The following is an 18,102-nucleotide window of genomic DNA, read 5'->3' on the forward strand; positions in this document are numbered from 1 at the left end:
TGTACTTTTACTCATTCCTAAAAGGTTTTGTATAGAATCATAGAAAAATGATCAAGAAATGTTGAGTTACATACATGAATACCAAGCGCATCACGAGAAGACTCCTGGTTCATGATTGTCAGGGATTGTTTATGCAACAGCCGGGGACCTTCTCTTGATGTGCTATACCTTGCACTTGCTCATCATGAAAGCGTCTTTCTTCTTCTTGGTTCGTTGATCCGAATTTTTTTGTGATTTGTGTTGTGAAGAGTGATTTCTGTCTACTGTGTTTGCGTTGCTGTGTTTAGAATCTCACAATTCATTTGTATTCGATAAAATCGTCTACAGATATTTATTGATCTATTGTGAATATTTTTGTTCAACTGAAAGCTATCTTTTACTAAATAATATCCAACTTTTTGTTGTGTGCTCCAAGAATTGTACTCGTGGAATGAGAAAAGAACAGTGTCATATAAGATAACCTCACCTTACATTGAGATTAAAAAATCAATTAAAAAAAGTTTTTAAACAGGTAAGTGTCATTAATTAGTCTATTGAAATATCGTGTGGATATCCTACAATTTTAAGAAACATTAGGATAGAAATGGCAGAATTTGGTATTTTGATTTCTATACAAAGAGGTGTAAAAATTGATTTGCTAATTTATTACTTGAATTAAATTAAAGTTAAACATTTATTAAAGTAATTTATGTTTTAAACAAGTTATCACTCAGGTCTTGATTTAATCTAATATGAAATGACCTAATTATCATAGGTCTGGTTTCAGGAGTTTTTATGTCGCATCTAAAATTTATTTAGGATCTCTTGTTTTTAAGACTAAGCACCCGGGAAGGACGGTTTTACATATTACATGTTTATACAAAATACCCCAAGAGAATATTTCTTGTTCAGATAGAGTGAATATAAGGGAACAGAGCAAGCATTTAATCCACTTTCCAATAGGTAACTCCGTAATAATTAGGCTTGTTTTTTATCAATTCAGATGGCAATGTCGCCAGTAAGACACCATTGGTGACCGTATCTTAAGCAAGCTAAACCACCCTCACTGTTAGTCAGACTGGCGCCCCGAGTGAGACAGCAACCGGCCACCAAAAAACCGATGTCGCAAAACCCAATAATGCTGATGCTCCTTAATTCGCTCGTACACTTGGTGTCTCCCTGACAACCCAGCCTGTTTCTTAAATGTGATACATGCCTCAGAAAATTAATGATTTGAACGACCTGCTCAAGTGATATGTGTTTAATTCGTTTTTATGAAAGTGTGAAGTATCCACACACTTTTCAGTGTGCCAATTTGTGAACACTTTCATAAACGCCTATTAGTATTTTTTTCTGTCAAGCGTAGAAAAAAACTCATTGGAAAGTAAGCAATATTAGCCTGACAAACCTACCTCACATTTTGTTTACTCGATTAGCTAAGATGTGCGCTTAGTGACGAAATCTCTTTTAATGGAGTTTCCATAAGGCTTTTTGAGGAGGGAATTCGCGCGGCTTAATTTCTATTTTAAAGCTTCTATTTATGTTTTAAATTGTCAATCGCGCGTTACTTCAATCACTAGCTCTTAGGCCCGTATTCAGATACTTGGTTAAAATGGAGAAATGTCAGTTGTTCGTTTAAACACATGATGTTGTTTTTGAATGGAACACATTATAATAAATGCAGCCATATCTACATGCAAATGTGGCTTAGCGTTAAATGTAGATGGTGCATAATATGACCCTAAAACTCCAAATGAGAAGGAAAGCCGCATGTAAAAGTAGCGCGGCTTCCCTTCTCAAAGTGCCTTATGGGGAACTACATTATATGGTGACCTCTTCACTATGCGTGCCCCCTTAGTAGGGCTGTTTGATAAAAAAAAGTAATTGGTAAATAACTTCAATTTATTGGTCATGAAGATGTAAATTTCAATTTCTTGTTGCTACTAGCCTATAGGTTTAGTTTTGTTTTTGTAGTTTATTCATGACATGACGCCATCAATCCTATAAGAGTGGGTAATGGAAGAGAAGGTATAAGCACAGAAGAAAGAACTGGTTTGTTTTTAGTCCGTGGTATAAGTTAAGGTACCGCAGCCCCCTGTGGGTTGGTGGAGCTTTGAGTCGATCATCGTACTTAAGAATGTCTTGAAAACCAGAATTCACCTACAGTATCCATGCTTGTCGTAGGAGGCGACTAAAATGGACCTCAAGGCAACTCCAGAAGTTGCCTTGCCTTCAAACCCACGGGCTCTGCCCCATCAGGGCAGTTTCGGAAGGGCAAAAGGAAAACCCAAGAAACCAGAGATGGGTGAAACTCCAGGCACAAATGTAGGTCAAAGGCTAAGTCGAGGGAGGCCAGGTGCCCTAGAGGTAATTTGGCGACCCCTCCTTCAGCGGAAGGACCTATAAAGAAGCCAGGAAGATACTCACGTAGGTCACGATTTTGTGGGTGAAGAGACCAAAACTCACCACTGCTCAAAGAAGGACGGCCATTTAGGCAAAACTTCTTGGGAGAGTTGAGGCTTCTGACCCTGCGAAGTTTCGGAGGGGCAAAAAGAGAAAACCTAAGAGACCAGAGATGGGTGAAACTCCAGGCACAAATGTGTTCAAGAGGCTGAGTTAAGGGTGGCCGGGCGCCCTAGAGGCAACTTGGCCACCCCTTTCTCAGCGGTAGGACTTTCATAGTAGGCCAGGAGTGGAACTCACGTAGGTCACGAGGATTAATTAGTCTGAAGAGACTTCCAAGCATACCACACTGGATTGCAACAAGTAACCGGGTGATGAATGGGATGTTAGTATAGGGAAAACTCGTGGTTCTTGTAAAGAACACAGGTATTGGTTTGCCTAACCAACATACTACTTGGGAGCACAATAAGCTTCGATGACGTGTGCGGTTCTTTGAACCTTTGGATCCTTGAATCCGTCCCTTCAAAAACAATAAACAATAAGGTACCGCAGGACGAGTCGGTTCGTGAGTTTCATTGTTTACAATGGCAACTCGTCATAAGTTATGGATTATTTTTAAAATTTGTTTTTAGAATGGGAAGTACAAAAGTGCTAGCGTGGGGTGAGTTCAGTTCGTCTCTGGCGTCGACGGTGCAAGCACTGCACGGTCATGAGGAGCTGGTTGACGTCACTTTGGCAGCGGACGGCCGGTCGTTCCCAGCCCATAAATTGGTGCTCAGCGCTGCCAGTCCGCTACTCATGGATCTCCTCAAGGTCAGTGCCCACGAAATCAATCTCTATAGTTTATTTATTTTATTGTATACTTTTTATTCCTTTTTAACAGACAAACTTCATAATACTGTGTACACAATGATCTGGTTATTGCATTTATAGATTAGTTAGGTCAGGTTAGGTGTTTGTCATAGGCTACGCCACATAGACTCGTATTGAATGAAAACTACTCTTGATATTGTCAACACCGCTAATTTATCAAGACAATTTGTGATACTATATAGTTTCGTATATTACTCCATTATCAATCTAGTATCTCAAACGATGCGCGCGACCCGCCCTCCACTCATCAATTGCTGTCAAATGCAGTTTCTGGCTATGACGGATTTTTCAAGGTCTCACATGTGAACGCTCAATCCCTGTGTGCACATATCTGCGATTTTCGTGAACTATTCTCTTCCCTTCCTTTTGACGCAATCCTTGTGAGTGAATCATGGCTGACACCAAATATTTTGGATTCTGAGGTTTAGGTAACTGGATACAATTTGATTCGGAACGATCGAACAGGCAAGATGGGACGAGGAGTTGCCATCTACCTTGAATCACATTTCCAATATAGAGTTATTTCCTCTACACCATCCTAGTATTCTAGAAAACCAGAGTATCTTCTTATTGAAATCAAAATAAATAACGCCAAATTGCTGTTGTGTGTTTGTTATAGACCACCGAGAACCGGATTCATCAATGAATTCGAAAATGCTCTAATTAACCTGTTGCCAACCTACATGCATGTTGTAATAATGGGAGATTTCAACACAGATCTACAGAAAACTGATTCGTTCGAATATTCACAGCTCACAAATATTTTCATGTCATGTAATCTTAGTATATTACCGCTTGATCCCACTCATCACACACAACTCTTGATTTGATAATAGTTAATGATGAATCATTTGAAGTTCATTATGGTCAGTTATCAGCCTCAGGACTCTCTCACGACTTGATTTTCTCTGTGCTTTCTCTTCAGTCTCCAAGATCTGATGCTAGAACATTGCATTACAGGGATCTTGATAGAATTAATCTGTTGGAATTTATTGCTGATGCACGTAATCTTCCTTGGCATAGCGTCTACAATCTGATTCGTGTCGACGACATGGTGGAGAGATTCAATGAATTGATTTTGGTTCTATATAATAAGCATGCTCCTGTTATCACTCGGAGAGTAAGGAGGAAGCCATCACCATGAATCGGCTTACTCCTGCAATTCGTCAATTGATGTCTAGGCGGGATGCAAGTTTAGAAGATCTAATGATCCCAACGATCTCACCCTCTTCAGGAGGTTAAGGAACAAAGTTAAACAGGAGCTGCGGAACTCTCGAAATCGTTTTACTTATAACACCTTATGGCAACAAAACACACCACTTGAAAGGTGGAGAATGGTCAGATCGTTGGGTATTGGCAAGACTAGAACTTATGAGCCTATTGCTTTTGACTTGAATGATTTAAATTATTTCTTTGTATCATCTCCTGGTGATGTTGACCTTGCAGCTCAATATACTGATGCACTCAATAATACACTTCAAGGTACTCCTCCAGCACATCAATTTAATTTTTCATCAGTTGATTATTTGCAGGTATTGAAGGTTCTCAGTTGTGTCACTTCTGATGCCAATCCGTTTGATCTGGGATACATTGTTTGTTACTCTTCCTGTTATAACCTATATTTACAATCAATCTTTCATCACTTCTTCTTTTCCTTCACCATGGAAATCTTCTCTGATTACACCTCTTAGGAAATCTCTTCATCCCACATCTGCCTCTGACCTAGTTTCTGCATTATCTAAGGGCCAGGAGCGTTTGGCACTGGAACAAATCAATCAATATTTAAGTAGTACACAATATTTTAAATAGGTTCCAATCTGGCTCCCGCTCAAATCACAGCACTACTACTGCTCTGGTTCACGTCACCGACTCATCCGTCTGGCTATGAATGATTCCAAGGCAACCATATTAGTTATGTTTGACCTCTCCAAAGTCTTTGATTGTGTTTATCATCCGCTACTGCTGCTTAAACTGAAGTTAATAGGCTTCTCTGATCATTCTGTGTCCTGGTTTGAATCTTACTTGGTCTCTAGACAGCAATGCTGCCTGGAAACCTATTTCTAGAGGAGAACCACTAGGATCTATTTTGGGTCCTCTTCTGTTCTCGTTATTTATCAACGATCTGAGCAAAGTATTCACTCATTGTAGCTTTCACCTGTTTGCGGATGATCTTCAGGTATATTACAGCTTTAAGCCAAATAATATTGATGTGGCTGTGGAGAATATCAACAGAGATGTGGCTGCCGTCAGTGATTACATCAGGAATCATGGATTGTGTCTGAATGTGGCTAAGATAAAATCAATATTGATTTGTCATCCACAGATTTGGCGACAACTTGATGTTTCTGCTATCCCTAAAGTCATTGTGGATCATCACCAGCTTCCATACAGTACCTCTGTGCGTAATTTGGGTCTCATCATTGATAGGTCATTAAAGTGGAATGAGAAGGTGCAGTCAGTTTGTAGGAAGGTTTTTGCTGGCATTCATACTCTAAAGAGGGTTGGCGACGGTATCCCAATGAATATGAAGCTCGTGCTGGTGAAAACATTGATTTTCCCTCACTTTTCTTATGCTGATGTGGCATATGGTGATTTAAGTGTGGATCTTGCCACTAAGCTGCAAAGAGCTCAAAACTATTGTCCGAGATTTATATATGGACTGAGGCGATTCGACCATGTTTCTTCTTTTTATGATCAAGCTTCAGTCTTGAAGTTGAGTGTTTCAAGAGATTTCCATGTTATAATTTTTACAAATAAGGTTTTAAAAAACAAGCTGCCATCTTATATTTGGGTGGCGGTGGGCTTGTTTGAGTCGGTAGACGGGGCTTGATCTTGCTATCATTAAAGTTATCAGTATCCTCATAGGATGCTTACGAGTGTGAATGTTGAATGTCTGGTGTGTGCTTGTCCTAAATTTCTATTTTTTTCGCTTTGCAGTCTTCTTTTCCTTGTCTATAACATTATATTCTGCAAAACTTATGGGATTGCAATTCTGTTTCTATTTCAATTCAAGTAACTACATCTTATTCTCTTTCTTTTCAAAATTTTTCCTATTTAAAATCTCCTTATTTGCTATCTGATTTTCCCCACTTTTCTTTATTCTCTTCTCCATGTATTGAATACTGTTAGGCCTACACAGGTTCTTTTTCCTCATATCTATATCCACTATACATGAAATCAACAAATTCATATTTGATTCCAATTCTTACTTTATTAATTTTCTTCAGTAGCTTGTCTATTATTTTGATTTAATCTATTTTTGGCTTTTTCTTTCAGCAGTGAAGTGATTGAGTTTATAGAAAAACACTTATTTTTCGAAGACTTTTGTTATTTAATATTGATCTCTCATATTTATTACATTTTATTGTCATTTCTTGCTTCAATTTTTTGTTATCTCTGCATATTTTGTATTGTATTGTTTGCTAACTACGTGGTTAAGTGGTGGTAGAGTGGACATTATTGTCCAAACTTCGCCACGTCAACAAAAATAAACGAGTCATTTTATTCTAGGGTTTAAATAAATGAGTGGTTTTCACAATATCAAGTCGTTTTTATTTAATATGGATATATACTTATAAAAACTCATAAATGCACATACTCAATTGCAAAATATCATCAAAATCAGTTGATAAAGGATTACACTAGGTCAAGTTTTATTTAATAATATTATTAGTAATGGTATTACTGATAACTACTGGTAGTCACTAATATTATTTTTTCTATGCATTTTTACAATAAACAGTTGAATGTTGTAATAGACTGTGGAATTTTTCTTGTAAGTTACATGTAAAGAATTTATGCAGTTTGAAATTTCTCTTGGATAGAATTGGATATTCAGAAGATTTGGTCAAGTAAGGTGATCTCATTGGTTAGGCTACTAATACCTGGTCCACACTTTCGGCTATTGCCCAGTCACTGGCCAAGTGGCTTGCCAAACCGCTGGCCTATCTGGTTAGCTTGACCACGTTTGTCTTGCCATCCATACTGCAATGTTATCATATGTGGATGCTCGGCTGGCCACTTGCCTTCAACAAAAATCGAAGCGATGGCCAATGAAGGTGACCGCTGGCAAACCATCTATCCACACTCTCGCGCTCGTCGTCATTTGTACGTGTTGGGCGATAGTATGGATGCGGAATTAGACTTGATTGTAGAATGCAATCCATATCCAAAAATAGGTGGAACTTTTTTAAAACGTTTAGGATTTAGTAGATCAAGTCTGGTTAGGTTTTTTCATTGTCAGGGCTACATAGACTCGATTGGGAAATGCAAAATAGCTTCGAAAACAGTTAAAAACGTGTTTAATCATCATAGAATTGTAATTTCATTATTCCTTACATCTTCAAGATAAATCTCACACAACAGTGAAATTATAATCCGCACGTGTTTCAATTGGATTATTCACATTCAGTCCTGCCAAGCGAGTATGAATAATCACATTATAACTTATGAGAAGCATATTTTCGTGTTCACTGTCACTGTTGTGTGCGAATCCAGCTTAAGACATTGAAATTGGTGAAAATTTATTTGCAACCAACTAATACCTCTTATTGTACCTCTAACTAATTGTGATGTTAATAAGTAATAACTTATTGGTAACTAACCATATATATGGTTGCAGAACTCAGGCTGCCAGCACCCAGTGGTGTTGCTGGCGGGGATAACGGCACGTGACCTCGAGGCCCTGCTTCAGTTTGTCTACCAGGGCGAAGTGAGTGTCGATCCAAACCAGCTGCCTTCCCTGCTACAGGCTGCCAACTGTCTCGACATACAGGCGTTCCTGTCCATTGCACTTTCCGAGGTAAATACCATTTCAGATCACAGTTAATTCATTCTAAACATCATTCAGGCCAATAAAGTAAAGTTTCACATGCACGATACGACTAAACATCCGAAAGCATAAGCGTTCATTCATCAAAAATACTAGTAGTTCTGTGAACAATTGACCTTGCGCTCAGTTATTTACATTGACCTGTTGTTATGTTTTCTCAAAAATTAATAAATAATTTATCAATTTAAAATGTCGCTGTTGTCAGGTCTGGCTGCAACTGTCTACAACGTTGATGGAAAGATACATTTTCAAGATGTTTGATTTTTTTGAACGGGTAGTATTATAGTCAACTGTCTACTAACGTTGATGGCAAGATATATATATATATATATATATATATATATATATATATATATAATTTTCAAGATGTTCGATGTTCTTGAACGGGTAGTATTATAGTCCACTAGACAGCTGATTTATGATGAATTTATTCTAAGTCTGATTTTTATTTTCGCTGTTGTCAGGTCTGGCTGCAACTGTCTACAACGTTGATGGAAAGATACATTTTCAAGATGTTTGATTTTTTTGAACGGGTAGTATTATAGTCAACTGTCTACTAACGTTGATGGAAAGATATATATATATATATATAATTTTCAAGATGTTCGATGTTCTTGAACGGGTAGTATTATAGTCCACTAGACAGCTGATTTATGATGAATTTATTCTAAGTCTGATTTTTACGGTAATATTGGCGTTCAAAGGAGACTCCTTTTCCTTTTGTATTATACTTAAGATGCAAAATTTCAAAAAAACCGTATGTATAAGTCGACGCGAAATTCAAAAAGGAACATACCTATCAAATTTCATGAAAATCTATTGCTACGTTTCGCTGCAAATGCGAAACATATGAACAAAACTATAAAGATAAATGCAAAACCGTCGACTTGAATCTTAGACCTCACTTCGCTCGGTCAATGAAAACTCCTCACCAGACCTGAGACACAGGCAGACCACTCGATATTTTTATTATTATTTTATCAGAAATATAATTCATGCTGACCACTAACATAACGTTTCACATGTACGGTACCAATGTAGCCTACAGCCGAAATCCTGATTGTTTATTCATCAAAAATATCATTTAGGCTGGCATCTAATGTAACGTTTCATATGCACAATACGCCTTTTTAGCCGAAAACCTGCACGTTCTTCATCAAAAAAATGTAATTTAGACTGGCCACCAACGTAACGTTATACAAATGCACGATAGACCTACGACTGTACAGCCGAAAATTTGAAGGTTCATTCATCAAAAATATAATTCAGGCTGGCCACTAACGTAACGTTTCACATGTACGATACGACTGAACAGCCGAAAACCTGAAAGTTGAAGTTAGTGGCAGTCATTTCCGACGCAGGTGTGCTGTAGTATTTTGTGTGCGCTTGCAGGTCAGCTTTTACAGAACACTTTTCGTCTGTCGGTTGAAAATGACTATGACGTACTGTAGTTGAATTAAATAACTAATCTATAGTTATATTGACGTTATAAAATCAGTGGGAATGATAGGAACACATTATTGTCTCATGTCACATATCTGTTTCCATCGCCATCTATGCAGGTCTATGCTGGATTCAGGCACTACCTCCGTAAACAAATCCATAGTGCATTCGTGTGACGTCAGCACAGGTAGGGCTCCCACACCAATAAAAACACTAGCTGATATAGATCAGCTGAAATCAAAGAATTTTTATTGGTGTACGAGCCCTACCTGTGCTGACGTCACACGAATGCGCTACGGAGGTAGTGATTCAGATAGCCTGAAAAAACTCTTCAACATTAAATAAATGGTTTAAGAAGAGTCAATGAATTAATTTAAATCGCACAGGACTTGTACAGCAGTAGTCAAAACGACGAGGCGATGATGTCACAGAGCATGATGTCACCGACACGCAAACGACGCAGAAAGCATAAACGGATGCCCGAACACAAAATGGAGACGGAAGCACACGAATGGCACCAGCCGACGTCCGCTGTCAGCCATTCGACGTCCATTGAGTGCCAAACGGACTCGCTGGACGAGAACATCATCGAGAACCACCATTTGTGCATGGAGAGCGGATCGGCCGCTGAGAACAGTGGATCGGAAACAATTGAAGAAACGACGATTTGTATTGACGGACAGAGTGAGTACAGTTACTTCGTATATTTTGCACTCCTAAGGTCTCTTCACATTTAGCTACGCTACGATGAAATACGTCCTATATATCCCCATGTTGAATCTAAGCTACGAGTGTGGACGGAAGAGATTTGTAGCTTGTTATTAACATTGGGAGATAGGATGTATTCTAGTGTAACGTAGCTACACTATTATTATTATTATTATTATTATTATTATTATTATTATTATTATTAGCGTAGCTAAGTGTGAAAATACATAAGGACAATATGTTGCATTGTATAGTGAGGTCCACTTTATAATGGCAGTGGATAAAGATAGAAGAATAGCGATGCCGATTCTCTTCATTAATTAATTATATTTCTACACTGTCAAAAACATAAGTGGCATCATTGTGGACCTAGAAAAGGATGGTACCACCGGCTTTGTCGAATGATAGACAAGGATAGCAAAACCAAAGTTGATCAAATACTGTCATTATAACGTGGACCTCACTATAGTTTTACCTATATTTGATCTAATTTCAATTGTTTATTCTTGTTAATAATAATTAAAATTGTAAGTCAAATATATTCTATTCATGAAGAAAATGTAGCTTTTCATTGTCTATATAAAAAATGAATGTCTGTTTGTTTATATGTTTGTTTGTTCCTTATAGACTCGAAAACTACTTGACAGAACGGCATGAAATTTTGGGAATATGTTGTGTGATTATTGGGGATGGTTTCTGACCAGTAATTTTAATAGGGGGGCTAATAATAATCATTTATTAATCCATTTTACAGACCTATGTTTACGAAATTTTCGGCCGAGCTGCTACCGAAGAACGGAAAGATGATCAAGATTGGATGATCAATTGGATAAGATTGAAAGTAAAATAGCGATTGAAATATTTTGTCTTAAGGAATTTAAGTAAATTAAATAATAAGCCTCTATTGAAGTCGGTCTATCATTGCTTGGTGAAGTCACATATTACATATTCAGTGGCCCTATGGGGAGATAGAGAGAGTAACCTTCAGCAAATTTCCATTTGTCAAAAGAAAGCATTGCGCACTATGTTGAGGTTGCATCCACAAACACATTGTAGGGACTATTTTATTGAAATGGAGATTCTCGGTGTTCCCTGTCTCTATATTTTGGAAATGTGTGTATATATTAGAAGGTGTTCACTACAAACTATTAACAAAACGCATGAATATAATACACGGCATAAGAGTACCTTCTCGGAATATCATAGATTGACTTTGTATGAAGAAAACCCCAGTTATATTGGTAGAAAGATTTACCAAGTACTACTAATTCGGTTGCGGGAAATATTAACGATAAAACAGTTTAAACGAAGTTTGAAATTATTTCTAAAGGAGGAGTGCTTTTATAGTCTGAAGGACTATTTTGACTACTGTAATAGAGTCAAAGACATATAGTAATTATATACTAGATATAAATTTCATGAAAAATTAATGGTGTCTCGCTTTTGCTAGCACTTTGACTTGTCTGACGCCGTTGAGGCCCACCAGACGTAATATATATCTATCTATCTATCTATCATGATTCAAGATCATTATTGTGATAATGATTTAGCATCTAAAGTTGCCAGCTGTATAATAAACACGTCACCCTTTGATAAAATGTGTACTGGTATTAATTAAAACGGTAGGTAGTTTGGAGTTGAAGTTAGTGGTTGATTGGTAGATTAATCGTTCCTTAGAAGACCTATACAAATAATTATCACTCTCCTATCATTGAGAAACTGAAAACATCTATTGACATTCAACAACTATGAAAACATTAAATTCATCTTTGAAACACTGATTTAACCTATCTATTTGTTTTAAATTCAACACTACTGATTGATATGACTACCAATTGATTGAGAAGAATATGTTTTAGGAAAAATAAATGCTGCATGACTAAGTTATTACATAGGAAGTCCGTATTGAGATGTAAATGAAAATATTGATTGTCAGATAAATTTAATGATTCACCAAATAAAGTCAAATGTGACATGAGATACATTGACTTTTTGGCGGTACAAAGTTCGCCGGGTAAGCTAGTTTGATAATAAATTTTCATAACCTAGATGAAACATTTTGGTAGTTAATTATGCAGGATGATATGTTGATCAGAGATTGAAGATCAATGAAGCAACGTATATCGGGATATTTTTCATATCGCTTCGATGCTCCTGAGGTTTATAATATGTCTTGTTGTGGCAGTGACGACACTGCGACGCATGCCATCCGACCAGCCGGCCGAGTGCCCAGTATGTGGCGCCTTCATCAAGCAGTCGCGTAACCTGAAGCGTCACATCCAGATCAAGCATCGCGACGCGCACATCCAGTTTGCCGCCGTCCGCAAAAGGCGCAGAAAAACATCGGCCTCCGCCTCCACCGCCGCCAACGCCTCCACCGCCCCAACCGCCTCTCAAGACGACAACGACCTCGAATGCCCTCCTGTCGAACCGATCCCCGAAACACCCGAACCAGCTTCCGCATCACAGGTATTTCAAATCCAATCAATCAATTTTTTATTCTACATTAACTTTGAAATCGATTCAATTCTGTTAAATTATTACAAATGTATTATTAAAAAATTATTATGGACAACTATGACTAAATTAAATTTATCTCAAAAAATATGTATACAACAAAAATATCAGTATTTAAAATTAAACATTAATTATTAAAAACTTAATATTACCAAACTTGACAATAGTGAGCGTAATTTTTTTAAATAAATAATCAATATATTCTCGGTAGAGAATAAATGTTATTTGTTCCCAAACTCCGCCGATTTATGAAGTTACATCAAAATAGTATATAATTTTTATTCAAAAAGCTTTCAATCTTTATTCTCATTTATTAATTTTCATTCTTTGTAAAATTCGTTGAATAATTAGCAATTCTGTCATTTAATGTAAATTAGTGAATAAGCCAGTAAATATTGTAAAATACATAAATGAAGAACTCTAATGTTATCAGTCTCTCTCAATCATTTTCAAAAAAAGTGTTATATGTAGAAATAAATAATTAAATTGGGTTTTTTTAATTGACAGGCACCTCAGATCACCGACCTGCAGCCAATGCGGTGGTACTCGCCGTTGTGGACCTCTGCGGTACCCGGCACCTCGACAGATGTCCTCTGCTACTCACTGCCCGCGCAGATCTCGCCGACAGTAGTGCACAGGGACCACACCACCGTAGGAGGCCCCGCTTCCCCCACCACCACCACCACCGGCTACGCGGGGACGGTGGGAGAAGGGGGTGGGGAGGAGCACCTTCCCCCCTCTACCGCCGCCGCCATCAAAAGTGAATGAATGGAGCCCGATCGCGCGCTCATCGTTTCCAGTCTGTTGGTCAGTATGAGCATTGAGAACGGTGATAAACGGTGATCTAATATGTATGCACATTTAAATTTAATATCGAGTGGCCTGGCTGGCTCAGGTGTGGTGTCAGTTTTCAGGTCTCAACTAATAATACTAATGATATAAGAACAAATATAAGAAAACAAGTCTTGTTCTGTGTATATCTCCACCGTCGTCTCTGTGGTGAGGTTCACTTGAAATTGTCAGCATTCTTTGTAAATAACATTCAACCAATGCTGAATCGCATTTTATGCTTGTTACAAGTATCTTCTTTTAGAGCCAGACCACATTAAACACTTTTGCAGGCGCCAACCCAATCAGCCAATCGGAGAGCTTCCTGTCCTGTCGACACTGAAAACGCCTGAAAAACGCTTAAGAGCCTGTTCACATGACAGCGATTTACGCTCGGTTGTCGCGCGGTTGACCAACCGAGCGGTTGCCAGGTATAGGGAAAAACATGGTGCCGTACACATGCAATGCTCGGTTTGAGCAGTCGCCGGCGAATCGCGGCGGTTGTAGTCTCCAGTCCAACCGCTCGGTTGTCGCTCGGTTGCCGGGCATGAGAGCGTACACATGTCTTGAGTCAACCGAGCGGTTTCGAGCAGAGCAGTTCACATAGTGCCCATTCTATTACAATTTCAGTTCAATTAAATTTTATTCCATTACAATTTTCAGTTCAGTTAGCTAGTAAGTTAGTTTGTAGAGGATCATATATCATAGTAGGGTAAACTAGCCCGTTGGGACACCAAAATTCAAACAGCTATAAATTGGACAAAAATAACAAAAATATTCATTTTTTAATTTCATATTGATTGTATTTGCTTACACTTTCATGGCAACTGCATTGATTGTCAATTAATCTTTTTATTGCAAAAACGATTTTTAAAAATATAAAAAAGTATAAACTCAATCTCCCCCTTTAAAACATAATTGAACAAAATCTTATAGGTTATTTAGGTACATAATAGTTATTTTGTTGTTTTGTCATTGTTGTTAAATAAATAATGAGTTATTTTTATACATTTTTAGTAAATTGAATAGCTTTTTCAAAAATTGACATTTTCAGAAAATGTTTGTTTTATTCAATCAACAATACCATTAAGAATTTATCTTCCAAATCTCTTATCGTATTTGAATAATGTTCTGTTCCAAAAATTTAATCTTTAGGCGCTCATATCTCAAAAATTAATGATAGGAAAAAATGTTTTTCTGAGAAAACTTCCATTTTGATAGCTTGATTATATACAAATAGAAAAACTTTGAAAAATATCACCAGTAGAAAGTTTAATTTCAGCCTTTGCACAGTCTTAACCGAGGGCAAACCGCTCATGAATCGCTGTCATGTGTACGAGGCTGGCAAATCGAGCGATTTGCCAACCGAGCGTAAATCGCTGTCATGTGAACAAGATCTAATATGGTCTGGCCCTTAGGGCGAAGCCACATGAAACTTTTTTCGGCGTTTTTGTACAGGCGGCGGACTAGTCGGTAGGGCATGAAGCTTTCCGATGATTATCTACTGCTGATTATCAGTTGATTGGGTTGGTGCTAGGGAATCAGCTGATGAATCAGCCAATCGGAGAGCTTCCTGCCCTGCCGACTCCAAAAACGCCTGAAAACACGCTTAGTATGGTCTGCCCCTTAAGGCTGGTTAAACATCGCCAATTGGCGAGACAGTTGTCTTTGGACAATTATTGTATGTGTAAACTTGACAACTGTCTCGCCAATTAGCGATTTGTAAACTAGCCTTTATTGTTGAACAGTGTGCAGGCATGCCTGTATGATAATATCATCGTCATTTATGTGTTGAGATTCACTCCAAACTGTTAGTGGTTGACTTCATTCACTTCATCAAGTTCTCAGTTGATCGAGAATCAACTTGGGTAGGCAACTTTAGCACGTCAAGTTTTCAGTTTATCAAGTTACTGTTTCTTTCAGAAAGTCCAGTGGATATATACATTAGTATCATAATATATTATATTTATTTATTTCATTCAAAATATCGGGGACCGAGCTTCGCTCTGGAGTACAAAAGCATAAAAAATTTATTTCGAAAGAAGAAATTACACTACATTCAATAATAACATTCACAGCTCATACAGAAATGTTCTATCTAATCACAGTAAATTAAAATTAATTCCCAGAGGAATGCAACAATTTCCCTCACATATGCCCGGTTGCACAAAAACCGGTTAAATTTTAATCCTGATTAACTTAACGTGAACCAAATCAGAGACCATTTCAAAAAGATGGATCTACTGGAATTAATCAGGATTGAAAATAACCCGGTTTTTTGCAACCAGCACTATACCTGATTGAATGATTACAAAATTTAAACAGCTGAGTCATAATTTTTACACAGTCCCACACACATGAACTCGCTCACTCACTTCCATCATCAACAGATGACGAAATAATTATTTATTTATTTATCACATTGTGTACAAATACTTGACATGAGGAAAGACACAACAGGCTCATGCCCAAAACTGTCCCATTTCCAATTTATGCTATACTGTCCAAATCAAAATGTTGGTTATGTCACTTTCACTTTATCAGCTTTTTTCCGAGGATGAATAATAATTATCCTTTTAATGTCCTTCAGCGATTTTTCCCAGGGGTGAGACCTAAAGCAATCGAATTTTTATATTATAAACCGCCAATATTAACAGAACATTATTTAACTATGTTCTGAATTTCGTGAGAATCGTTAGAGCCGTTTTCGAGATCCGGTGAAATACAAACATATAAACATATAAACATAAATTGTTCGTTTAATAGTATAGGATACAACAGTCACTAATAATAATTATTATACAATAATTGGGAGAGGACAACTGGCTTGGGCCAAAAACTGCCCCTCTCCCAAAAAATGGGAATTAAACCAGCATATTGCCATTTAAAAGTAAAATCTTAACTCTAACTTAATGTTTGACCAACTTGTCACTAATCTGTAACCAGTGTGCAACAGTGTAGCAGCCTGCAACGTGGAACTTGACAAACTGAATGGCTCAACTCTTATTTATTTCAGAACTGTATCTCAAGATATTGTAAAAATAAGAACTTTATGAACTGAGAACTTGATGAACTGAGACCCACGCCTATCAGCATTCAAACAATGATGACAGTATAAATATCACGATATATTTATTGAATGTTTTTATCTTATTGTTGAAATACAAAGAATAAAGAGTTGGAAAGACCATGATCTGCTAGTTCATGTTGTCTGTATATTATATACATATATATAATATGGGTTTATTGTACATGTCCCTTCTCATTGTAAATATTCAATTGTTATAGAAGGCTACCACTTTGAAATAAAAATAACGGTACTATTATTGCATGACAATAATTATGTTTCAGTTAATTAGAGTTAATGGTAATGACTAATGAACTGAAACGTCATGCATTAATAAAAATATAAATTGTTTACATTGATGTTATTGTATTTCAATGTTCCTTCTCTTATTGTTAGAACTTCTCATAGTACACAGAGCTGAGGAGACGATGTTGAAGAGTTTACATTATTTATTTGCAGAGAGAACATGTTTTATGTATGGTATATTACATGTTTTTCATGTATATTACAATTTTCCTTATTTCTTGTTGAAACTCCTGAGTTCACATGGTTGAGTAGAAGAAATTTGCCAGCTCATGTTTTAACATAATTAATTTGATTTTTATGCATACGAGATCGAAAGATTGCAGTAGTTGTTGAATTTTGGCACAAATAAAATTTAATTATGAATGATAAATGATTGTAAAAGTAAATACATTGTATTAATACAAAATAAATACGAATAATAATATATTATTATTATTTTAATTTTTTATATAAGTTAAGTGATGTGGATGTCGTTCGTTTTAGTTTTAATACTGAACTGTTTATTTTGTATAATCAACAAATTATATTGATAGGGATAATGATAGGATAGTAAACAGCTGGGCTTACTAACTGCTCCCCCCCAGTCTTCACTACAATAACTATATTACCCACAGTATGGCCATTGGACTTTTTTCCCGCCGCCGCCATGAAGATTCCAAATACTTGAGCTTATAAGTGATTATAAGTAAAATCGCTTACCTTTACTTACTAAAGCAAAGAATTTTGTTTCATCTTCATACGCAGTAAACTTTTCCTTGCTGAGTGCATTGACTGGATGTCGTGAGGTCATTAATTTAACCATTTTTCTATTATTTGATTGATGAACCAAACTGTTGTTGTATATTGCGACTGACAGCATTGATCAGCTAAAATAAAAACTTCAGTCCACTACTCACATCATGACTCACAACGTGGGTTGATGTTGAAACTCGCATGGTTTTAAAGTGAGTTGGTGTAAGATCATCTTGCGTGAGTTTAGGTGCCAACTTGAATTTCATATTCTCTTGAAAGTTCAACAATTCACGTATGTGTTTAGCATTCACGTAACAACTGGTCAAATTATTTTTCTCTGATTTATCTTGTGGAATAAGAATCGTTTCATTGTTCACAATCATACTTTTTATATTTTTGATGAGGAACATCAGCT

The 18,102-nt window shown here is 36.9% G+C and overlaps 1 protein-coding gene across 1 annotated transcript; it reads left to right on the forward strand.

The window, feature by feature from the left end:
* The first annotated feature begins 207 nt into the window (after nucleotides 1-207).
* LOC111049522 (protein abrupt) lies at nucleotides 208-14,717 on the forward strand. Its single transcript, XM_022335611.2, has 6 exons — nucleotides 208-511; nucleotides 3,015-3,195; nucleotides 7,877-8,056; nucleotides 9,916-10,213; nucleotides 12,423-12,706; nucleotides 13,262-14,717. The coding sequence occupies exons 2-6, from the start codon at nucleotides 3,016-3,018 to the stop codon at nucleotides 13,520-13,522; spliced, it is 1,203 nt and encodes a 400-aa protein (XP_022191303.2). The 5' UTR covers nucleotides 208-511; nucleotide 3,015; the 3' UTR covers nucleotides 13,523-14,717.
* Nucleotides 14,718-18,102: the final 3,385 nt, after the last annotated feature.

The sequence above is a fragment of the Nilaparvata lugens genome, chromosome 3, assembly GCF_014356525.2.
Source record: "Nilaparvata lugens isolate BPH chromosome 3, ASM1435652v1, whole genome shotgun sequence".
Lineage (NCBI taxonomy): Eukaryota > Metazoa > Arthropoda > Insecta > Hemiptera > Delphacidae > Nilaparvata > Nilaparvata lugens.